General features: G+C 39.1%; 1 protein-coding gene across 7 annotated transcripts in view; it reads right to left on the bottom strand.

The window, feature by feature from the left end:
• Positions 1–4,197: 4,197 nt before the first annotated feature.
• The window catches only part of DCDC1 (doublecortin domain containing 1), a 250,032-nt gene continuing 228,307 nt past the window's right edge, over positions 4,198–25,922 (bottom strand). For 3 of the 7 annotated variants that reach the window (XM_082218872.1, XM_082218867.1, XM_082218871.1), the window contains exons 31-40: positions 24,186–24,389; positions 22,551–22,758; positions 17,445–17,600; positions 16,752–16,853; positions 15,489–15,625; positions 13,953–14,132; positions 13,026–13,176; positions 11,553–11,662; positions 7,228–7,290; positions 4,198–6,354 (exon numbers count right to left, since the gene is read on the bottom strand). In XM_082218872.1, coding sequence (XP_082074998.1) covers positions 7,228–7,290; positions 11,553–11,662; positions 13,026–13,176; positions 13,953–14,132; positions 15,489–15,625; positions 16,752–16,853; positions 17,445–17,600; positions 22,551–22,758; positions 24,186–24,389 — 1,311 coding nt within the window. In that variant the 3' untranslated portion in view covers positions 4,198–6,354. Of the gene's footprint in view, positions 6,355–6,655; positions 7,064–7,227; positions 7,291–11,552; positions 11,663–13,025; positions 13,177–13,952; positions 14,133–15,488; positions 15,626–16,751; positions 16,854–17,444; positions 17,601–22,550; positions 22,759–24,185; positions 24,390–25,922 lie in introns of those variants that run through there. The other 4 variants (XM_082218870.1, XM_082218869.1, XM_082218868.1 and 1 more) reach the window with 4 other exon arrangements.

The raw sequence follows: 25,922 nt of genomic DNA on the forward strand, positions 1-25,922 counted from the left end.
ATGATAGCATGATCAGGGGCATTTATTTTCATAAATAAATTCCTTTTTATATCATCGCTACATTCCTGCATGTAAAAGAAATATAAAAGAATGCAGACACCTTTCCCATGGGCCCTCCCCCCCCAACTTTCCTGTGGGCCTGTCACAGACTGGAGGTAGAGGAAAGGTGGCAGGAACCAGCTGGGGAACCCGCACAGGAAACAGGCTCAGAAGCTGGGGATTGGTGGTGGGACAATGATGAGTGATTGCAAGGAAAAGAGGGAGCGGACTGGGAGGAGGTAACAGGGTTCAGTGAGTGGGGGAAGCCTGTAGCAGAGAGAAGTCCAGAATCACAGGCAGAAGCTGAAGCAGGAGAGGAGGGAGGCCAAGAGGCAGAGATGAGTCCGGCTGGTGAAGAGTCACGGGTGTATCCCCCTCCTGCTGCAACAAACTCCCCTCCCCACTGGTATCCCAGGACCAGGAGAGGCATGAAGAGTGCAGAGAAGTTAGCTTCATACAGACACAGTCTCAGATTGCTTAGGAAAACCCTGGCAAGGAGAGGACTTAGGAAGCTGTGGGGAGGCAGGGACCTTCCGTCTCACTCAGCAAGTGCTTCATGGAAGCAAGACCTGCCTGTGCAGATCATGTTTTTGCTAATGAAGTGTTGACTCCAACTTGCTTGGTGTGATTTACTCCTGGCTTGCTCCTGTCAATGCCCTTCCTTTCTTCTCTTTCTCTTTGGCTACTTTATGCTCCGTTCCTCTTCTTGTCTATGCCCAGGCCTTTTGTGAACTTTATTCCCTCTTATCAGCCACACTAATTGTAAATGTTCTGTTGCTAAAAACTCATCCCAAAGTGTCAAAATATTTGGGAGTATTTCATGATATCATAATAGCTTAATCAATACCCCCAATCCCCCCCTCTGTGTGTGTGTGTGTGTGTGTGTGTGTGTGTGTGTGTGTGTGTCATAGCTGTCATGTTTTCCCTTTTCTTGTGAGGAATCCTATTCGGAATAAGGGAATTTCCCTTAAAAAAGGAAAACGTTGACAGCTATGGTGTGTGTGTGACAACTGGTAACTTTATCCTCTATGTAAGAGTGCATGATAAACAAATGTACAGTGGTACCTCGGGTTAAGTACTTAATTCGTTCTGGAAGTTCGTTCTTAACCTGAAACTGTTCTTAACCTGAAGCACCACTTTAGCTAATGGGGCCTCCTGCTGCCGCCACACCGCCAGAGCCCGATTTCTGTTCTTATCCTGAAGCAAAGTTCTTAACCTGAAGCACTATTTCTGGGTTAGCGGAGTGTGTAGCCTGAAGCGTATGTAACCTGAAGCGTATGTAACCCAAGGTATCACTGTATTTGAAAGAAACTAGTGTGCCTGTTGCTGGATTGCAGGCACTATGTTTCAACTGACTTTGAAGGTAGATAGATAAAGAACTAGAAAGACCTATTGAATGTATGGCTGAGTATAAACCATTCACTTTAATGTTTCCTAAAAAGTTTCACTCATTTTTGTCCAAGATTTGAACTGTGCGGCCCTGCAATCACATCTCTTTACCCCATAATTATCTAGTCAATGATTTAAATACTTACATCCTTTTTTATCTTGTATTGTCAACATAAATTGAAGTTCCTGCGGTGGCTTAAACACTAACATAACAAACAAAAACAGCAGCAATCAAAAAATAAAGACTACTCCAAGTTAAAAATGCTTTAAAAGTTCTTTAAAATCCTGAAATGTTCTTGCATGGTACCTAAATGATTGTACTGAGGGCACCTGAGGGCTGAGTTGGCGCAGAATGTCTTGGCTGGCGCAGAAATCAGCATCCATGGGCATAGCCAGAGGGGGCAGCTGCCCCCCTAAATCACTAAAAATCAATAAAAATACATAGCTAACTGAGGTTCTGCCCCCTAAGAAAAGGCCTGCCCCCCTCCCAACAAAAATCCTGGCTATGCCCATGTCTGCATGCCCCACAACATCTCTCCAAGCTGCCATGTGGCAGGGCTGTGGTCCACGCCAAGCTCATGGGGGGCAATTCAGTTCTTTAAAATCTGATGATAATAGAACAATGTATTATGTTGTGGAAGGAAGTTGACAACTGATGGTATATAAGAACTGCTACATATGGTTTAATATTGTCTTCAATTTATTGAGAGTGGGAGTCCTGGGATTTGGAAAGGTGTACCATATTTTTTTCTTTCTGAGTCCCCCCCCCCATCTGCAAACTTCTGACATTCTAACAAGGTTTCAAATTTTGATTTTATTTTTATTTTTTTAAAAAGATAAATGCTGGAAAAGAGAAAGGGCTTATAAATGGCAATCCTATATCCACACATACTGCAGTAAGGCTTAGAGCAAATCCTTATTTTCCTGGAAAGAATTTTTCCCCACCCCATTCTGTATTCCTTCATTTCATTTAGTATATTTGAAAAAATGGGTGTGTGGCAAAAAATACCTTTATAATATTAATAGTATTTAGCTAGACATAGGGATTTAGGTGAGATAAGGCACCACCTAGTGGTGAGAGTTGCATTTGAAACAACTTAATAATATTTTAAGTTGGATTCGGCATTTCCAGATGTGAAGTTGCAAGGCAGAAAAGCCTAAGGTTACAAAAAATATGTAAGAGGCCAGCAACTTCAGCAACGTTCTGCTGCTAGGTTTAGACGCTCACAAATTTTATCTAACATTTTTATTAAGGGTTTGCACACACAACCACAAGATTCATTTTGGATCCCACTTTGAAGCTGGTGACTGCAGAACGCAATCCTGCAGCCAGGGAACAAACTGGCGAAGCAGCACTTGGCAGGATTGAACCCCGCTCATCAGATGACATCGTCCAATGATGTCAGTTGATGGCAGGTGTGGTTTGTGAAACATGATCTTGCAGGCCAAAGCTGGGATCTTTGGAGGAGTCCCTACCCCTGGCATAGACAACGCTGAGATCGATTGAGTAGATCTGACTCAATATAAGCCAGCTTCCTATCTTCCTATGAACCTGGGACTTTCCACATGTAAACATATGGTCTGTCACTGAACTGTTGCTCCTCCATCTTTTGATCCTTCTCTGCAAAGCAGGAGTGCTCCACTTTAGAAATTTATTTCTAGAAATAACCAGTTGCAGAATGCCAGGAATGAAAACAAATTTGTTCCCACTTGAGTGACTGGGCTAATACATCCCCTGCACTTTCATCATAATGTAAACTAATGAGATCAAATGCCATTTTAATGAAAACATGGCATCTCTAGTTTATTGATTTATTTCTACTTAAATCACACTTGATAGCACAAACAGGAGAACTTGCTCCTCCAGCCAAAGCACTTTTATATTCAGGACAATAACTACAGTGGTACCTTGGGTTACAGACACTTCAGGTTACAGACTCTGCTAACCCAGAAATAGTACCTCGGGTTAAGAACTTTGCTTCAAGATGAGAACAGAATTTGTGTGGCGGCAGCCGAAGGCCCCATTAGCTAAAGTGGTACCTCAGGTTAAGAACAATTTCAGGTTAAGAATAGAACTCCAGAACGAATTAAGTTCTTAACCCGAAGTACCACTGTATTAATATCTCTCTTCATCCCCTTCCCTCAACCAGAAAGCCTTTAGAACCTTCCAACCAAGCGAGGCATTGTATTATTGATGCAGCAGGCTTCAAAAAGAGAATGTGGTCAGATGGAAGCCTTCTCAAATTCATGAAAATATGAGGTGATTGATATAAAAAGCATTCTTTGTCACCATATAACTCTAGCCATATAGTTTTGCTACGAGCCCTCATTTAAGAATGTAAGAGCTGACTCAGAGCAGGTCAAATTCTCTGTCCATCAAGCTGAGTTTTTGGCTCCCATCTCCTGCTGTCTGATCCCTTTTAACTTAGATTCCAAAGAATGGAACATGGGACTTTCTGTATTCAAAGTATATGTTCTAACAAACACATATTTTTGTAAGATTGTATTGGGCTGCTTTTTTTTCTATTCCAGGAGCAGAAATTCAGTTGCACAGCTGCCTAAAATGAATTCCTCCATTAATTTCAAAGGCAGAGCCAAATCCTTTGCTTGCACAGATTGCTGCTGTCTATTGCATTTAATGGGGTCCTTTTTGTTCCCTCTAATCATATGGATCATTGAATGCATGTAGTTTCAGTCAAAACTTTTTATTATGAAGGACACTGAATCCAGAGATAGCTCTAAAAATAACTTTACTGTTTTATAGGATTTTTATGACAAACTGTAATTGGAATATTATAAATTGTTTCAAAAGATTCAGACAGAAATATAGATCTCCAAAATACATAACAATCGTTTGTAATTTAAATGATAACTTATAATTACATAAGTACTTAAGAGGCACTAAAAGTTATTTTAAATAGCCATAACCTTCAAATTGCTGATTTATTTTGAGAGGTGACACTAATACATGTAGCTCAGAAACCACTGAGAACACAACATCAAATTCTGGTTATTTCATGTGGCATAAGATATACGTCTCCTTTTTGCTCAGCATTTCCAGGACATTCAAAACTGCTGCACATACTAACTGATTTCCCAAAACCAGTATATTGTGCAGAGGTCAGAGAAAAGTCAACTCAATGAAATATTGTCATTGTACATTTTACATAAGCCAGTGTGGGCATGTTGTTGAAACGACCACAAAAATCTATTCAACTTATATCTTCGATTAATTAAAATCTGCAGATAAGATTTCGGTTTTCTGGTAATATTCACCGATAGCCAAAGAATTTCTTCTTTTATGGGAAAAAGGAGAGGGGGGAAAAGGAAATCCGTTAGTTAATTACGGGAGGGGGAAGATAAACACTAATTTGTCAGAACAGGTGCATTAAGTTTGATAATGTTTAAAAAATTTATAGAAGCAGTTTCTTCAAGGTCCTATGTGACTTATGAAGCCTAATTTTCTTTTCATAGCTCTGTGATAAAATTTTATCCACGTTATAAAAAGGGTCTTTACTAAAAATGACCGGAAATCTGAACTACCTGGCCATGCAATAAAAACACATTCCACTGTTGCAAAGTGTCAGGCAAGCCAAGTTTAGCTAGAAATTGATCGATAAGTCTTCCTTTTACACTTGAGTGCATTCACTTTTTCTTCATTGGATAATAGTTTTTTTTAATGGGTTTTCCATTAATATTGGTCTTTACTGTTAGCAAGAAAAGGCAGACATTAAAAAGAGACAGGAACAGCAAAGAAAAAGTTTAGTGATCTTTAATGATATGGTGCAAAATACCAGGAAGTGTTATGATGTTCCCTTAAAAAAAAACAGGTGTCATGTTAAATGCTGTTGGCTGTTCCAGCAGAGCAAAAGGGATGTAAAACACAGTTGAGATAGACTGCTTGGGAGAGATTCCGCCTTTATTCTGGGAAAATCCATAGATGTAAGAGAGTCTATGGTCAACAACATTAAAAGAAAATATAGCTATTTCTTGTGGGGTTCCTACATCCATATTTCTCAAAGCAATTTGCTAACCAGCAAAAAGCTTAATTCTGGAACTCACTGTCCGCCTTTAATATTTCAGGTTCCTCCTTTTTGACATTGAACATTGTCCATAGCTACAAGAAATAAAACTTGACAAAAGGATAAAAGTGGATGGCTCTTTTTACACGCAAACTGTAAAATTGGAGCGACACTTAATTGTGGTCAGGTTACGGTCCAAGTATATGGCCTGGAACAGCTTGCAAGCTGAACTTCCCCAACCCGCATCTCCCCAGCACACATTCCACTGAATGGTTATATGAGGTGCTTACAGTTCCTTTGAGGCAGTGCTGTAAAAGCAGGAGTGAAGCTAGGACTTTATGGATGAGAATGTTATTGGTTTCACTGCTTAACTAAGGGAGATATTACCAGTTAGCGAAAGCTCAGTGCATTTACAGACGTACGTAAAATTGTGAGTCAGAAATAGGTGGAGATTGTTCAACTACTATGGTATATTTTTTGGACTGATGGTCAGAGAACTCGGTGCGAATACATAGATTACCACCCACTTTACTACACTCAAGTAGGCTTGGTTCCTGAATTCTTGATAAAAATAGAATGCATGGGCAGAAGATGAGGATAGTGGAGGGAGAAAGTAGTTCTGTGGTGGGTCCATCTGGGTGCAGAACTGAACAGAGGGCACCTGTGTAGGGGGCAACCATGCTATCCTGACCAGACTGGGAGTGTAGGCTTCTAGGCTCTGGAATTTATCATCATGGGGCAGATCCCAGAGTCGACTGTAAAATGTGATCCTGAATAAAGACTAATAGGAAAGGAGCTATTGTTTATCGACTGCAGTCCCTGGCATTCATTAAACAGAATTGTCTGCATAAGCTGTGGTCTGCCTGGCATGGATTAGTCTCTGGCTGTCACTCTCCAAAGGTCACTGAGGGGACAGAAAAATACATGATGCATCTGAAACCATTAACATTTGTTAACTAATCCGGATACCAACCAAACACATTTTAGCAACACTAAAATGCATTAGCAGCAAAGGCTCGCAGAGCTAAACCAAGGACTCAGCTACATTAGTCAAAAAGCAATGCTTTGAATGCGTTATAAGCATGCAACACCAGATGGCACCAGAGAGCAAACAACTTTTCTATGCGATTTTTACATAGGATTTTTTTCCTTTTAATTTAATTTCTGAATTATTTATAACGTCCGTCCCCCCATTTTTTTAAAAAAAATGGTGGTGGGTGGTATTCCTACTAGCATTGCTGCAATGCAAGTTCCATGCATTCTGTGAAAGATTGAACCCTTGTGTAATAGCACACACACACACCACTGGTCACAAACTAGCAGAATTAAGTGCATTATAGACCATGGCTTTAAACATGCTTGACTCTGTGCCAGATTGTGCCAAGATACGTTAAATGTTTGTCCCGACCCCACCCCAATGCAGCTCTCCTGGAAAATGTGTGGGGTTAGGAATGGTCACTTCTCTAAAGGAAGATACATTCTTAATTGGGGAGCAGCAACATCACTTCCTACCAATGCAATTCAAACTGGCTGCATTGGAAGTGACTACAGAAATGGCAAAATAAGGAATGATTTTAAAACTGGTGCTGTTTAGGAAATACAGAGGTCCAAACCTATAGGATAATACAAGTGATATCAATTGAATAGCAAGTTAAAACATTATAAGAACATTTACTTGTGATTTAGTGACATTTATTGAAAGGGATGGAATGCCTCATGAGTCTGAGTTGGCACTGGCTAAAATAACTAGATTTTTTTAACGTCAGTGACTACTTACCTAGTCGCTGGAATACTGATCAGTTCTGCATGTAAGAGCCAGAAGACTGCCATTTGTGTTGACCTGTATATATTTTTAAAAGTCACTATTAATATTGCTGCAGTTTTTTAAAAAAAGAAATTCACAGGAATCATGATGTTGCCAAGACTTCAGTCATACTGTCTAAAACTATTCTGCTGCATGTCCTGCAGTAATTTTTTATTTAAAATATTTCCTTCCCAGGGTCATTTTTGCACACTGAGCTTTTTCAAGGGAACATAAGACATTAAATTCTCCAGTGTGCTTGGCCTTACTTGCACTTCTTCTGCCCTGCATGTTTTGAATGCTTGAATGCATTCACAGCATGACTTAATACAGAGCTTCCACATACAGAGAGACAAAGTACAGCAACTGCTGATCCACCAAGCTAAGCAGCTTCATATGATGGATCTCAAGTGTCTTCCTGGTTTTGCAGTCTTCTGGGACAGGGGCAACCTTTTTAAAGTTGAGGCTTTTTTTTTTAATTGATAGCCACGTTCCATTGAGGAAGAAGAAGAAGAGTTTGGATTTGATACCCCGCCTTTCACTCCCTTTAAGGAGTCTCAAAGCGGCTAACATTCTCCTTTCCCTTCCTCCCCCACAACAAACACTCTGTGAGGTGAGTGGGGCTGAGAGACTTCAGGAAGTGTGACTGGCCCAAGGTCACCCAGCAGCTGCATGTGGAGGAGCGGAGACACGAACCCGGTTACCCAGATTACGTGACTACCGTTCTTAACCACTACACCACACTGGCTCTCCAAGTAAGGAAAAAGTAGTTTGGGACACATACTACCAGTGCTTGAAGCCAAAATCAAAAGTGGACAATCCCAGAGCTAACCCCAAGCCCCCATTTTGTCTTTGACTCACTCTCACTCTCACACACATCCATTTATTCCCTCAGAATAAACCCAGCCAGATGGGCAGGGTATATAATTATTATTATTATTATTATTATTATTATTATTATTATTATTCCCCCTTCAATAGCCTATCCAGAGATTATGGTACCCAAAATAAATAGCCTCCTCTTCAGTGCAGCTACAGGGCCTGCAATCACCCTCCCTCTGCCATTAAAATAATCAAGAACATTTCTTGATTCCGCTTGCTGATGCTCTTCATTAATCTCTTACTGTCTGCAGCTTGCTGTACCTTGTAATATAGACTCAGAGACGTGAAAAAGGGAGGAGTGGCATAGTCTCTGGTGTTGCAGAGAATGGAAAGAAAGCAGCAGCAGCAGCAGGAGGAGGAGAGAGGGTGGTGGGTCCCCTCTCACATTCTCTCATGCTCCAGCACGCTGAATGCAATGGAACTGGCAATGGATAAGGTCTACTTTCTACCATGCAGGGGTGTAGGGACTAGTACAGAGACACAGGAATGTGAAGGAGGCCAGCAGATCTGATACCAACTTGGTACATGTGACCTCAGCATGGTGAAGGTGATGGAAGAACAAGGCTCTCCAGACCAGGAATATGGGGCTCAATTGGCTATAGTTGCATGCACCTGTTTCCTTTTTGTCTGTTTAATCAGTAAATGTGTATACACCTTTTACACATGATGTAAATAATGTGATTATCCCTTGAGAACAGCATTTTTCTTTCACAAATAGCCAGTGTGTGATGTGAATGCTTGGAGAGCTTTAACCTTTTGCCCTCCAGTCCCAATCAAGATTGGGTTCTCCATAACGGCTATTTGCATGGGGTGGGGAACTCTCATGCAAATAGCAGCCATGGGACCCCTGATTGTGAGTGAGACCACATGAGGAACCCAGGGTTGCAGTCTCCCTAACTCCATGCCACGGTTCCATTTTGTATAGGGCCCCTGCATTGCACTCAGAGGCAAACCATGTTATTAACGTCATCAGTTGTTTGGCCCACAATTGACAAAGTTGTTAACCAAGGCAAAGTTCTTTTTCAATGATGCTGAAGGAACAAAATAGATCCACAATTTTTAGTTGGAATTTTAAAACCAGAAGTGAAGTGAGACTCTACTAGTTCAACACAATCAATTTCTAACAAGACAATGATAGCAGTGATGTAGACAAAGAAGGAAGGAAAGAAGGAAAACAGTCACAGAGTCAATTGTTTTTGTTTTGTTTTTAAAACAACGTGCAAGAAAGCTCTCTATTAAGTCAACATTTTAATTACGGATTTTAAAAAACTGTTTAAGGAAAAACCTTCCTATGAGATGTGCAGACTGGCAAATTCTCCAGAGGACACCCTGTACATAGTATGGTCATTGGTTTGTCACTCCTGATTTTCATTTGCATCACCTTAATGTTTCCATAGCAGCAGAAATTACATTTCTCAGAGAAAGCTGCCAGGATCAGAGATGTTTGGTGGCACGTCAGCTTAATGATAAAAAGGAGTCCTGCTGATATTAAAGGGGTGTGTGGAATGAAATAATTGATTCAAATCAATAAGGTACAATGACCGGAAATTACTAACTTTATTAAAAATTGGGGAGGCTAGAAGACATTTGACATAATCAGGTATTTAGATAATTGAGTGGTATTCAATTCTTATCAAGAAGCCCTATGATCCATAGAATCTATTTTAGATAATATTTTTAAAAGATGCATTGGTAAGAGCAAGTACTAAATTTACTTGACAGGACTGACCTATTTAGTGACTAGGTTACATTTCAAGATGCAGGAGGGATTTTAGTCCCTGTGTGAATGGGAAAATACACTGTGTGAATAATTTAATTTAGGGGATCAACACAACAACAGAGCCATGAAAATGTTTTGAACTCCAAAATACTCTCTGAATTGGACAGATCTGTTAGGGATGGGTGATGGCACAAATCTGATATAGTGGTGATATAAATACCTCAATAGACATCTCACATGTGTTAAGATCATGTTTCACCTGAAAGTTTCCAAGGTTAGCAAGCTGTAAATATCAACACATATCAGAGCAATCAAAAGATTGGCCACATGTATGGTTTCACCAACTCACCACTTTTTAAAAAAGAAATATGGCTGTGTGAATCAGTCACCATTCTTGTGTGTTACCATAGCACACATTTTTCCATGAAAAGGATATTGCAAATAATCCAAGCAAAATTCTAATAGCTGAATTGTCCCTTAGTCCCATATTTAATTTATGAAAATAATATATTATTCAGCTTATAGAAAAATAAAGTTAGACATATTTTACAATAAAGAGGGACTGGCTTGCTCAAGTTATTTTGTAACTAGTCATCGTTTTTATTTATTATTTTATTTAGTCAGTTTATATATGGCTTACTATACGTAAAGTATCCTAGTTTACAGGATGAGGTTTCCACACACTGAACAGAGTTATGAGAGTAGATTGTAGACCTTCTCAGTAAGTGCTATTTGTGAGGAATGATGTAAAGAAAGCTTTTTTCCCCTTCCAATTATCCACATGGAACTAACTGTGAACTTCTTATGTGTAAAAAGTCTTTTTGCTAAAGGCAACAAATATTAACCAACAATGTCAGGGACAAAGAATTTTGTTCAAAGATTCTCTATTTGTATAATCACTTGTCTTTAAAAATTTACCTAGTAAGTCAGTGAAATAAACTCCCCCTCTAGTGGCTTTGACAGTCCTGCAACAATTAACTTCAGACATTTGATTCTCCCTTGATTCTTTTTCTTTGAGTGAAGATACAGTTTCTGTCCAATTATTTTAAAATATTTAAAACTGCTCCAGAAATGGAGTTCCTAGCTATGATTTACTCCCAATGAGATCTCCTTCGCAACAGAAGTGACATAAGGGAAATCCTTAATCAGTTTCAGCTAAGAGCCTTCTGCGCCATCTGCTAATAACTATGTTGCATTTATGGCTGTGGCGAGACCACACTCGGAAGACCGCATAGAATTCTGGTTGCCTCCGCCTCCAAAAGGAACTGTGGAGCTGGAAAAGGTAGGGGGAAAGGGCAAGCAAAATGATCAAGCAACTCCCCTATGTGTGAAAGTCAAAACATTAGGAGCTTTTTTGCTTAGAGAAAAGACGAGTGAGGCATGACATGATAGAGATGTGGAGAAAGTGGATAGAGAGATTTTCTCCATTTCTGGTGAAACCAGAACAAAGAGAAATCCAATTAAGCTGAAAGTGGGAAGATTCAGGACAGACTGAAGGAATGACTTTTTCAAACAGCGCACACTTAACCATGGAATTCACTCTAACAGGAGGCAATGATGGCCACTGACTCAGTTGGCTTTAGAAAAGAATAAAATAAATTCATGGAGGATAAGGCTATCAATGACTACTAGTAATACAACATAATTTACAGTCAATTATATAGTATGCGGTACTATTATTTAAATTTTATGATACAACCTTCCCAGTAACTTTTTCTGATGGTAAGACAATAATGTTGGTAGATTCTGGACCGTGCTGTTTCCGAATTCTGGCATAAAGAGCTCTAACTTCCAATTCATGTTTCATGGCTGAAACAACAGTTTTAAAATTCAGTTTTGAAAATTATTTGTCTACCAATCTCTTACAACATGCAAATGTATAATTTAAGTTGTTACTGTCATACGTTTCAAGTCTTATATTCGTTTATGGACAAGTTATAAGAATAGTTGGATATGGAAATAGGGTTGGGTGATTCTAGTTTGGAATTAATCAATGGATGTAGATTATTTCTGGACTGGGACTGTTAGGAATGACATGAAGTCTAGGACGTGGATGTAGATACAAATGGAATCTCCTGGAAATGTCAATGTTCACCTTATCTGCATGGATTCCCCCCCCCCTAATTTTGCCAGTTAGCCACTGAGCTACATTTGATATGTGCTAGTGATATACAAAGCCCTACAAAGCTTGGGATCGGGATACTAAAAAAGTCTTTCCCCTCATATACCCAACTGATCAGTGCACTCTTTGAAAGGGGGCGTCCTGCAGATGCCATCTTCCACATGATGTTGGAATCAGATCTTTACTGTGTAGTGGCACCTATACTTCGCTACATATCAGTAAGGCACCTATTATCTTTTCAGTGCCTCTTGAAGACTTTCCTCTTCCAGCAAGTTTTCTAAATGGAGGTTTTAATCCTGGACATGATCTGTATTGGATTGAAATTATTTTCACATATGTAATCATTTTAACTGTTTTAACTATGTTTATATATATATATATATATATATACACTTTTATTGTTTTGTGAAATAACTTTTAGATGCTTCATAGGAAGCGATTCATAAATGAAATAATTATGTGCATGACTGCATTAAAATATTGTGTATTAAAATTATGGTGCAGATATATCACATGGGGCCTTACTCTTTTATGAACAATCCTCTCTGCCACTGCTTTTTGCTATGGTGAGGACTTGTGGTGGGGCACCAAAATTATCTTATATTGTGCTGAGTATATATAGGGGTGGCATGGGATTAGGATTTCCTTTTTTCCCCAAGACCCACATACCCCATCACTAAAAAAAATAATAGTGACTGTTATCAGACCTGAATCATTGGTCGTGTTTCTTCTGTGTTAAGTGAAGGGGAAATAGACAGTGGCAAGTGTTCTAGAGTCATCAATGGAGTACAAAAGGGCTTCAACTCAAAATAACCCTTAAGTCAAACATATTCATTATATATCTACATCTACATCTACATCTACATCTACATCTACATCTACATCTACATCTACATATATCTGGTCAGGTGCATATCAAACATGGCCAGGGAGAGTTTTGCTAATCACACCTGGCCATGGCTGCCATCCAGACTTCTTGATCAGCCCACCCATCTCTTAGAAACATAAGACATATCTCTTATCTACAAAAACATCCTTCGGAAAATGTACCTTTTCTGCTCATAAAGGGATGGCCTGTGCAAACACAAACAATCATGTCTCTTTCTATTTCATCCCATGCCTGCAGCTGCTCACCATCAGGTGTGTATAATGTCTTTGCAGGTTGTGGCATTTTTAGCTGAGTTGTACAACTGTCAAGTAGCTGAAACATAAAAACTGCATTAGTATTCAATGGTCCATGCTGGTTTGCAAGTTCAGCTTGCAGGTTAGAAAATACTGGCTTCCAATTCATTAGTGAGAACAGAGGTGCATACCAAGTAAGGCTAATTTCAAGGCAAGTGTTATGCATATACAATGTGTTGGACATGGTCTTGAATTCCTATTATTATTATTATTCCTAATATTATTTTTATTGTTGTTGTTACTATTGACAAAGCGTGAAATTCAACGCCATGCTAAGATTCCAGCAGCACAAAGATTCATGCTTGCAAGAACAATCTCCCCTCTCTTCCCTCTGTCTCTGTTCTGGGGGTGCTCCCAAACCCTCTTGAGAAGTTTTGGGGAGGGCATGGGGGCTGGCATGGGAAGGAGAGAAGGTCCTGTTCTAGCAGGAATTGTTGTGTGGCCTTCCACTAGCGCAACAACTTAGTAGAATAGGACCCAAGCATTCTTTTGCCTGAGAGTCAAGAACTGGATTGAGACTTCACAATTTGCACGGGGTGGAATAAAACAAAATGGGAGATGTATTAGAAAGTACTGAATATGTCCAAGCTCTGCGTATATTGGGGGGAAATAGCCAATGTGCAGATTTCATGGCTCAACATATTTGTATCTTATTTGGTTGAAGATTTTTGGCTCTAATAAATTCGTGACCTTAAACTCCATCCATGTCTCACATTTTCATTCCTGGGTTTGTGGGCACTAAATACAATGGTCTTTAGAAGCACTATTTTGAATGAGAGATTTCTTCTGCTTTACCTCTGCAATTGTTTGCCCCCAGACATAAGCTCCTTGCTCAGGTGTAAATCCATTCACATAAGCCCACACTCTTTTAGTTGTTGGCTGCCTGTAGAGCTCTCTGTGACTTTTCACCAGTAGTTTAGGAGAAAATGGAGAAGTTCTTTTGAATTGTAATGCTTGAAGCTCTGAAAGGTGCATCTAATATAAAACACAAGTCATGAAGTTCATGTGTGATAATATCTTTAAAATAGTACTATTAGTGAAGATATTGCTGACTACTGATGCCAGTCATTTGTTGTAACATTTGCACTGTCTGTTAATACTGCTGTTTTCATATATTAATCCACCATATTAAACCATAGTTATTAACTATGATTTAACACAAACCATAGTTTGTGTTCTTTCTCCTGGATGTGCTCTGGATGTGCTCTGCTGGAGCAACAACCAATAAGCCTTGGCTTGTCATATCATCCAAGACTGGCCTTGTGGTTTGTTTCTCCCAAACAGTGAGGGGTAAGGCAAGAAGAAGCCTTGGCTACTGCTTGTGACTTGCTTTGTGAGAATCAAATCACATGCCTAGGTTTGGATGACACAATAAGGCAAAGCTTGTGGTCCACTGCTGTTGATATGGTGCAACCAGGAGTGAAAGGAGTGAAGTGGGGACTTTTGACTGGGGACTCATTAATCTTAAACCGAGTAAACTATTAACTATGGTTTAGCATGATATGTGAACCAGGCCTTGTTGTTATTGTACTTCAATGGGTTTTATTAGGTACTGCTCCAGTGGGAAGGTAAACGGTGTTTCCGTGCACTGCTCTGGTTTGCCAGAAGCGGCTTAGTCATGCTGGCCACAAGACCCGGAAGCTGTCTGCGGACAAACGGCAGCTCCCTCGGCTAGTAAAGCAGATGAGTGCCACAACCACAGAGTCGTCTGCGACTGGACCTAAGAGTCAGGGATCCCTTTACCTTAAGATGTTTTCATAGAAGCTGGTATTTAAATATTTTATTAAATTAATAATGATTAAATAAGCTATTTCTTATATGTTGTAAGTACATTCTATGCCTTATTAAGTACATTCAACTTACATTTATAGTTTTGTACTTCAAAGAAATGTTTTACATTGCTCTGTTCAACATAGTGATTATGTGTTGAAGTCAGAAGCCACTCTACTGTCTGAAGAACGGAATATCCCTTTGGGAATGAATGTTGAACTTGCTCCAGTAACTTGCTGGTAAAACTGCAGTCTCATAGCAGTGGCAGGCAAAGTTTGCTTCTCTCAGGAATCATTTGGATATTTGTGGGAAGTTAAAAATGGTAGCCAAAATATTCAGCAAAGAACCCAATTTCTCTGCCCAGAGCAATTCTGCTCTTATTTCTTCATCTCTTTCCATGGAAAAGTATGAACAATTCCACTCTCACCTTGCTCCTAATCACAGGAGCTGTAGTTTGAATGAAGAGTTGGTTCAAGTAGTCACTACATAATTTTTATGTTGATAGAATGTGACAGCCTTAGTAGTCAGTCAAACTACCCAGCAGAAAGTGCATTTCCATACCTCTGTATGTTGTATGGTTTCCATGAGCCTCATCTCTTCTTGAGTTTCCTCAGTCCAGCCTCCTTCTACAACCACAGGCTGGAGGGGGCTCTTAGTGGGCACCAAACTGGCTGCTTTAGATTTTGCTATGCGTCGCCCTAAAACAAGGATGGCCCAAAGAGTTATTCTTTAAGTAAATAAATCAGAGTGTTTTATTTGAATGGCTCTAAGTCTTCTGGTGGCTATTTGATGCTCCAGCAAGTTTTTTTCTGACAGGAGTGATGAGATGCAGCAGGGAAGGGGTGGTGACAGGAAACCTCTAGAGGAAGTAATTCTTGGTGTACATAGAGTATCTTCATAATCTATTGTTGTATATCTCACCGACCCACACACTTTCATGCTAAATTGCCATTTAAGATCTATGGATTACAGGTTTTCTAACCAGATTCTAGGGTAGAGAACTACAGTTACTGAGTGAAGCTTAATTAAACACAATGATATAATTATCACATAGTGATAACTACATATATTTTAGCTTCCCTCTAAAAACAGATGGGGGGGTCAAAGCAACAACATCAGATTATTCAGGCCTTAAATTATTGTCCTCATAAATAATTGCACAGGGTAGCTAAGATAAGCTAGAGCAAATTGTAGAGGCATAATGTAAAATATGATGTTCCATGTCAACAATATGGACAAGACTATGTATTTGAGAAAACATTTCCACCCCTAACTCAATGTATTCTTCAGCAGAGATGAGGCAGAAGCATTGAACCCATATGTTCAGAAACAGTTTATAAAGTAACAAGATTTATCAAGTGAAAATCTGAATGAAATATGTATGGATGATCCCTTCTAAAAGCTCCAGTTCAAATGTGCTTGCAAACGTGTGATTTTAGTCATGGGGTAGGTACCTGATCTTACTTCTTGCAAATCATACTATACTGTGTCTGTGTTAATTCCATGACCACCAAAAGCCCTGATTTGGGAACTGCAGGCCAAGCCCAGACTGCACAGTACCCATGATGGAAAGACTAGCATGGGCATAGGAAATCCTACACTATGTTATCCTTTCGGGGAATGTTAGTTTAATGCCTCAAACTGAAAAGAACAATAATATACTGTGCATATATAGCCCAGAGTGAACCACCTGAGAAAGAAGCGCTTTGTGGATGAACCCCATGTGGGATAATATAAAGCTAAATGTGCTTATTTATTATGTTGTGGGAAGAGAACACGATAACAGTGAATTCTGCCATTGACCCTGAATTCTGAGATACTGACCTTGTAGTTGTCTCATTTTGTGCTTCATTGCATCTAGGTCTGCCAGAATTTTATCTTTCTCTGACCATTTTTGTCGTTCTTCCCTCTCTGCATTTTGCAAAGCTGTAATAACGCAAGATACACATTATTTTGACTACAGTTTGTTTCATAGTGATTTTGTACCTGCAGGTCTGTAAAGATTAACAGTTAGCATAATTGGATCTGTTTCAGCAAATAGTTTTTTAAAAGAACCAGATACTGTTAGTAAGTTAAATAGATCCAATTATAAACATGTAATTAAAATGTAAGCTTCTTCATAAGGAACTCTCTCTGAAAATACTGTAAAGTTTAAGAAAGTCTCTGTAGAAAATTTGCAACAGTAGTATTTTTGTCCATGATAATAGCCTGTTTATTATTTCTCATTTTACAGTTATTATTTTTTGGATCCCAACTGTGAAACTAGTTCTGTGTGCCCAAGAGCGCTTCTTGAACAGAATGTACACAGCCTGCATTGCAAACCACTTTGAACCAGTTTCAAAGACAGTTTGTATTAAGGGGTGGTCGAGCATTCAATGGAAAGGAACCAGAAATCAAGCATAGTCAAAATAGTAGCTGTCTGGATCCTAGCCAATGTATTGATATATCAGCATAACAATTTCCCCAGTTTAGGTGCTGCCATAACAATAAAAAAAATCATTTTCTTCCATGACTTACTATCCAAAGGCAAGAAAGGTTCTCCAGTGGAAACCCAGACCTCAACTGGATTTCTAAGAATGATGGTGAGCAAAAAATCATCAACCAAGGTCAAACTATCTGGAGTCATCACTGATGGTATAGACTTGGAGTTCATTTTCTCCTCTGACTCCTTATCTTTGGAGAGAGAGAAAGAGAGTTATAGGACTGCAGTTTTGGTGTCATTTTGTCATCTTTAAAAAATTTCAAATCATACCATATCTTGCTTTTATTTCCCTTTTTATATATTGGGTATTTAAGGTTCGTGTTCATAGGTGAACACTGGGTGTCCTAACATCAGTAAGCTCTTGCCACCAAAGTGTAGATCCTCAATCATAGTGTTGATGATATACAATAAGAACAAAGTAAGCTGCCCTATACAGTCAGACCATTGGTCCATTTAGCTCATTATGGTCTTCACACTGATTGACTGGTAGTGGTTTCCAGAGTTTCAGACAGGAGTCTTTTCCTAGCTATTCCTGGAGATAACACTGAATTAAAGTGTGTGCTCTAACACTATGTTATGGCAGGACTACGAAAAAATTGAATAGGAAAGATGCCCACTTGTATTAATTACAATACAAGCCTACTTGTATTGGGCAACCACTATTAGATAATTATGAATTTTAGATCTTTGAATATACAGTAGACCCACAACTTACACTTGATTTAGTCATGCAATTGCAGCTTTGTGTGGGTGGTGGGAAACTAAATAAATGGAGAACAGTTGGAAGGGACCACCAGAGATTTTTCCTGCTTGGCAGGGGGTCGGACTCGATGGCCCTTGTGGTCTCTTCCAACTCTATGATTCTATGATTCTATCTCACAAGATCTTATAAAAACCAGGTGAGTCAGCTCTAGGGGGCTGAGGTGTCTTCAGTCCCCTCAACTGTTGCTGCGAAAGGGCCAGACGCCCGCAGTTTTGAGGTGGGCCGGCACGTGTGTGTGATGTCACGCACATTGTGCATCGCAGCTCCAGTAGCTGGCTCCTTCAGAGCACTTGGCCCCCTCCAGGCAATGCAACAGCGTGCACATGTTGTGCATTTGACATCACACACATGCAACCTGTGGGTGGTGTCACACGCATGCTATGTGCCAGGCCCCCTCAATTTTGGGGGCAACCTGGTGCCTCTGGTAAAGACCCTACGAGAGCTTGCACAACCTTCCCAAAGCCCGGCAAGTTAGGGATGGCCACACCTTACACACTTTTCCCCTTTGTGTGTTGAACCCCCGGAATGTAATCCTGATGTAAGGTTTGGGCCACCTGTACACAGCTATCTTCAATATAAATATGCAGTGACATCTAACATTGTGTGTGTGCTTCTGTTCATGCAATGGGGTTGTTTCCTCTTCTTCTCCTATCCCCCAAATCCCATCCAACCTCAAATCTGCTCCAGAGCCAAATTGTACAGGAACAGCTTTGCTAGAAAAGATGGAAACAGACTGAAGAATAGACAAATAGAAGAGGATGCCTTCACTCCAGTATGGCTCCCCTTTATCACATACACAGCCCAGCAAGACAACAACAATAACCCACTGACAGGATAGGAATCAATATGGCTTACTCGACCCAACGAGCCCTTCCCACTCCCTCACAAATGCAAACAAACCCCACTGCAGCCAGCCACAAACGAACAGCCACACCCTGGGTCCCCTTAACCCCTTTCACTACCAAGGAAATGTAACAGGCAGATAGAAAGAGAGCCTATCCAGTTGACACTGACACAAAACCCCACACCTACACTATAAAAAGTCCCTCCCCCGTTTTCCTTTTTCTTCCCCAACCTTATACTGTACTCAACACTAAAGTCTCACAACAAATGTAACTGATCTGTAGAAAAGACTTAACAGCCTGATGCATGTACTTTTGTAAACCAAGAAAATCTTGGTGTTTTTTTTAAAAAAAACCCGCTGCTCCAGAGGGTTGGGGAATTCACCGCAGCAGATTTGGATATGCGTGGAGTGCTACAAAATGGAAGGAAGGAAGGAGAAGTCCTATTGCACAAATAAAAATCCGTTACTCAGTCAGGCAGGGATCACCATTACAGTTTAACCTTCTGTACCACAGCGGACAAGAAGGGTTAAACTTAACAATTTCAACAGAAAACAAAAGGAAATTTGTTTACACCAGTGGAATCCAAACACATAGAAAAAACGTTCTAAAAATGCTTTTTTTAAAGCATTTAAAAAAATAAATTGGATTTTCCATAAGGCTCACCATCGCCATCTAGTGTCACATTGTATATTGCACTTAAAACACACTTAAAACGTTTTATTTGCAGCTGTATTTATTTGCAGTCCATGGTTACTAAAGAGGATCCCATGAATAGTACATTTATTTACTCTTCCTTTAAAGGGGAAAAGAAAATCTAAAGAAACAAATCTTTCCTTTATACATTGCATGCTTGGAAAGTTGTAATTTCTTTTATTTCACTGATACAAATGTGTCTCCAGCCTACTTTGCAATGGACCATGGAAATGGACCTTTAGTTCTCACATTTAACCTCAATATTTCTCACAACTTATTCAGAAAACATCTTATTTTAGAATGTTTCTTCTGTTGTTGTTTCTTTCCTTGGCTTTGCTCTCCCACACCCCTAAATGTGATAGTGGGCTTCCATCTACCACACAAAGCGAATACTTTATCAAATACAAAATAATAAAGTTTATTTACGCAACAGATATCAGCTATATTTACTAAATTTCAAAGAAGTATTGGCCTTTTCTTTTGCTGAGAAGAAGAAATGATGGGTAATTGCCAATCTTCAATGTGCTGTACTGATTTTTAAGTATGTTTTTCGAAGCTTTTGCTTTAAATTTTTGAGTGGATGAGCTAAAAATCTGTAAACTTCATAAGCTGAAAGATGCCTAATATAAAGCAGCAGCAAACTTATAATGAGAAGACTCTAGTGGGCTTGTGTACTGCTTAGGAAATCAATAGGAAGGAAAATAAAGGGGACTAAAGCAGATAAGATGAGCCCTTTTCTGAGTATATTTGATAAAGATTGGGAAATAATACATAGGAAAGAAATACTTAAATGAAAAATATAGACATAAAAAGAGCCCTAAAAGTAAACTAGACCTATATTAAAAACATAACAAGATGATAAATGGGAAAGTTACCCCATGCTTCATTTTTAGATAATGATCAAAGGTATACTTTTTTGAAAATATATAAAACTCTTTCCAATATAAATATAGAATTGAATTCTTGAAAGCTAGATCAATACTGCACTAGACAAGAATGGCTATGCTTAACAAGAGACAGAAATTATATAGAAAGTTGTTTTCAGTGGTACTAAAAAATAAAGCAGGAATTTAAACTTAACAAATACATGTTTCTTTGTGCACTGTATGGTTGCAGACTCATAATTTCTTTTGCTTCATTGAGAAAAAGGAATTCCCACATACTTTGCATATATTCACTGAAATAAATTCCAGATGGGTTGCTGCAAAAACAACAGAAGAATATTGTGGCACCTTCCAGATAATTCTAACATAAGTTTTTTTGTGAACCCATTGGGAGAACATTTTAGTCCCCCAAGTGCTCAGATACTGATATGAAATTCACCATTCTTTCAGGAGAACCCAGCACTAAACTGCTGAACTGAAATTTATCATCAAGTTTGATTATATCTGTTTTAGACTTAATAGGGCTGAGTTTTATTGCTTATCAGTGCTGTTGTGAATGGTTACTGTACTCATATGTGGTTCAGCTTTGCGTGGAAGTATCACAACCTGTATTTCTTGTGCTACATAGTCTTTTAGGCTCTCTAACTAAAGTAACTCAGTGTGATTTACACGTGAAATTACAGGGGAAAGTAGTCTCAAAATATAATTTGAGCAAGGTGGAAATGGTAGCACTCTTAGGATGGTGAACCCTTCACTGATCTTAGTGCCTGGGCAAATGTTCAAGCTTGCCACTGTCTGGAGTGAACCCTGGAGTATGCCTGCAGACTACTGAATTTTAACTTCCACCAGCTTCCTGTTTCCAGTGCGGCAGGAATGGAGTCTCCCCAACACCATGGGAGAGAGACAGACAGAGATAATCAAATAATGATGGGGGAATTTCATTATCTGCTTTCGTCTTCGGCTGGAAGAGGGACTAGACTCTCACCCACAGTTTGTCTGGTGGTCTGGCACTCGCTTCCTCATGGAATGTGAGGGCAGGCAAAGGCACTGGGTGCACAGAACACTACGGCTGCCACGACTCCCCCCCCCCCATCCCATTCCTGGAAGCACAGCTTATCCTGTTAATTGGATTGTAATTGAAGTAAACTACAGGCGCGTGCCAGAGACGATGAGATAAGAAACTGCGAAAACAACCCAGCTACAAGGATGTAAAAGGTTTGGACTAGGAGCAGATTTCATTTCATTATCTATTACACCAACACAAACAGAAATCACAAGATTGTAGCTCTTATATAAGGGTTTGTTATATCTGAATGGAATGGAAATTATTAAAATTTTGGAATGCAGAAAAAAGGTAGAAGAATGAACTCATCAACTCTAGCATGTGAGGGGGCCAGTTTAAACAAATTGTATAATTTGACATCTGAATAAATGGCATTGATAATTGTATTACTTGGATAAAATTGGTATTGTTAGAATGAGGCTGCTATTGAAACGCTATTGGAAAATTAATAAAAATATATTTTAAAAAAGAATAATATATAAAAAGATATATAATATATAACTTCCATCTGAAAATAAGCTAAATGTATATGCTTTCACAATTTATGTGTATGTAAAGTAATATTTGGCCCATTTAAAGATTCATGATAAGATGTATTGTACAAATAACTACGGTAATTAGAACCTGCAGAAGCATTCTAAAATAAAACAAAAAAAATTAAACATTTGTTCAAATACAGTGTACCAACATTAATCTTTTCTCCATGAGATGCCATTATTCCTTGTGAAAATAGAAAACAAAGTGAGAGACTTCCAAGATATTTCTTGGCAGCATACTAGCAAACAGGCTCCCTATAGCTTTACTACAAAAAAAGTTAGCTCTGTGAAGTGAAATAATTTACATACTAGTTAAAGAGAAATTTAATTGGGAACTTGCTGAGGATGGTATTTTACCTTTCACAAGCAACACAGATGCGTTTTCGTTAAAGCCAGGAACAAAAGTTGCTCCTTCACCTCGTTTTTCAGACTCCTGCTTTCTGAAATAATCATTTACAGCGCTCAAGACTAAATCCTTCAATGTAAGAATTAAGGTCCCTTCACTTGTGTACAGTCTACTTGCTGTCCTGTTAAGTTCAAGTCGTCTTGTGCATAAAGAAAGCAGCTACAGAAGGGGAAAAGTTAATGACATATAATTAAGCTTACTAACTCCAAATATTTAATAAAAATGCTTAAATTGCCATCCTCAGAGTTTTCTTTCTGTTATTTATTCCTCCAAACAGCATTTAGGCTCTCTCCCCTCCCTTTTCTCCTCACAGCTACCCTGAGATGTAGCTTCGGCTAGCAGAAGTTTACTCCAAGAGCTTCTTGGCAGAGTGGGTATTTGAACCTGGGTCACCTCAGTCCTAGTCTAAACTCGGCCCTCCAGATGTTTTGGGACTACAATTCCCATCATCCCTAGCTAACAGGACCAGTGGTCAGGGATGATGGGAGTTGTAGTCCCAAAACATCTGGAGGGCTGAGTTTGGGGGTGCATCTTTGTGTACCCTCACATTTTATAGGACGAGGACCAAACTACATGGGGCACTAAATGCATCACTTTTAAGTTGTGTCAGTAGTGGTTGGCGAAGTGGCGCAGGCAGGGTGGCACTGCTGGTTCCTGAGAAGGAAAAGGGTGAGGCACAGAGAGCTCAGTGTGGTCGTGTGGGTATGATGGCAGGAGCATCGTATTGGTTCGATTGCTGCTCCCACACTGCTCTAAGCTCTCTGTGCATCCCTCTCTCAGGAACCAGTAACAGATAGCGAAGCATGAGAAACATGAGAAAGGGGATTTTAACAACAAAGGGGGTGCCAACAAAAACTGCCCCACAGTTGCTATTTGCATTAGATGGAAAGCTGCTAATGGTGCCAATGGGAGCTTTCTTCCCAATGCAAACAACAATGTCAGGGGGATTTTTGTTGGCAGCACATCAGGAAAAACGGGTTAGTTGCTCCATCGCACCCCTTTTAGTTCAAGTCCCGGTGGTTCATTCTCCCTTCATCCCTCGCAGCTGTTATTTGCAACAGTAAAAACACTCATGAAACTTAAAGTGGTGCCTCTCTAAGGTCATATCTAATTTGTCCTTGAATGCACAAGATAATTGGTTCGGTCGTAGATATCAGCAATATGGAAACCTTTTGTTAAAGTCAATACCAGATAAACTTTTTTTCCAAACATGCATTAGCATTTAACATGAGATAATGACACGAGGGCAATTTAATGGTTTATGTTTATACTCTGTTGTCAAAACATTAAATGAGCCTCTTTACATATACTAGAGAACATGTCAGGGCCAACACAAAACTTTTTGTTGCCTGGCAAAATAAATAAAAATTGTCTTTCCTTCCCTCGTGGAAGAAATAATAAAAATAGTTGATCAAAGCAGCAGTGCCAGGCGAGGATGTGTTAATCATTCTCCACCATACACCACACACTCACCCTATCTAACCCCTCTCCCTAGCTGTTAGCATGAGATTCTTGGCCATGATCTGATACCTACTGCTTGTCCAGGTCAATTCTGTTAGGATGATCTCTAGAGGATTGCTACTCACCATAGGAAATGTATTAGCAACAATTAGCTGCCCATTTCTGTAACCAGCTCCATTTCTGTATGCAATAATTTTCACAGCTCTTTGGTTTACAGCTGCAGACATCTTTTCTGAGATTATTTGCAATGATGTTTCTGTCCTCAAAGATGCTAGAAATTCTTCTAAATAATGTAAGGTGGATTCAGCTTCAGAAGTGGACAAATCAGTCTTTAGGATAAAAGAAAGAAGATGCAATCATGACTTCTGTTAAAGTGAATTTTTAAATGGTAACTCACTGATTCAAGTGCTGTTCCTTGTGGGAAAATGATGTGACTATTATTTGCATATGTCACTATGAGTTGCACAGAGTTGTGAACTACACAGGACACCAAACTGAACTTTTATTAAAATACTACTGAGAGATATGCATAATATACTTCAATGGGATTACATGAACGAATGTTGGGGATACACACAGATATAGGATGTCTTACTGTTATATTGATGAAATAAAAATATATATATTAAGCTGAACATATTGACTAAATCAGTAAAACAAAACAAAAAAGCCCTCACACTTCTGTGATGCCTTTATATGAAACTGAATGGAAATTGGATTTGGCCTTTGGTGAACAGACACTCCTGAACAAATGTTTTCGCTAACCTCCCCACATAATTAAGGTTACACCTTCGTTCAGTGCTTCCCCCCCCCCAAGAAAAATGTTCACGGGTACTCTCATTTTCCTACTCATACTGAAATATTGCCCCTCAATGAGGCCAAACTTAAGATTCACAAAATGTTTAGGGGTATGCTCACCCCTGCGTCTCCCCAGAAAAAAGCACTGCCCTCGTTACATATTACATCTCAAAAGAAAATTACTCCTAGACTACTAACCAGGATTTTAAGCCCTTCTTTCTCAAATGTTCAGACAGTAAAAAAATTGCTTGTTATTTTGTCACTTGCATCCAGATGAATACCCCCCAACACAATTTTCTATATACTTTTTTTATTGTGGTAAGGCCTGAAAAGCTTCTTGTTGTGTGTTATGTTTATATCTCTGCTGTTCTGGCAATCAGTATATGTGCACCCAAGGGTCATATTGTCAACCATATTCCATGTTGTTGACTTTTAATAGGCTTATAAGCTTCTGGGGAAATGTTCTTTTCATTGGCTACAGTGCAGTACTTAGTGGGAACCTTGCAAATTACAGAACTGCTCAGAGAATCTGACTATAAATATACCTTACGATTTAAAGCATTTTATAGACAAATCTTTACATAGATGTGGCATAGGTTTTTTTTAAGAGAGCCAGAAAAATCATTTAAGAATGTGCTTATGTTAATTAATAAATTTAGCAGGGCATCTGGTCATAAGATTAACAAAATCTTACATTATGGATAGTATCCTTGGTGTGTGTTTGAATATAGCAGTAAAGATAAAGTGTGGGGAGATAATTATAGAAAAAGTGGGGAGAGCATTATAAAATAATTATATGGTATTGGCTAGTATTGTTGCATTTTACAGATTATAACTATATTTGATTTCTATCCAGCCTTTTTGTTTGACAGGGACTCAAGGTGGCTCACAGCTCAAAACAGAAAAGAAAATCATTTAAAAAACAATTAAACATTAATAGAATACATATATGACCTGTGTTAATAAATACAAACCATTACAATAAAAACAACATAGCACCAGCCCTTTCCTTAAAAATAGTCAGTTCCCCAAAGCCTCCTGAAACAATAATATAATAATAATAA

The sequence above is a fragment of the Podarcis vaucheri genome (genome assembly GCF_965113315.1).
Source record: "Podarcis vaucheri genome assembly, chromosome: 1".
Lineage (NCBI taxonomy): Eukaryota > Metazoa > Chordata > Lepidosauria > Squamata > Lacertidae > Podarcis > Podarcis vaucheri.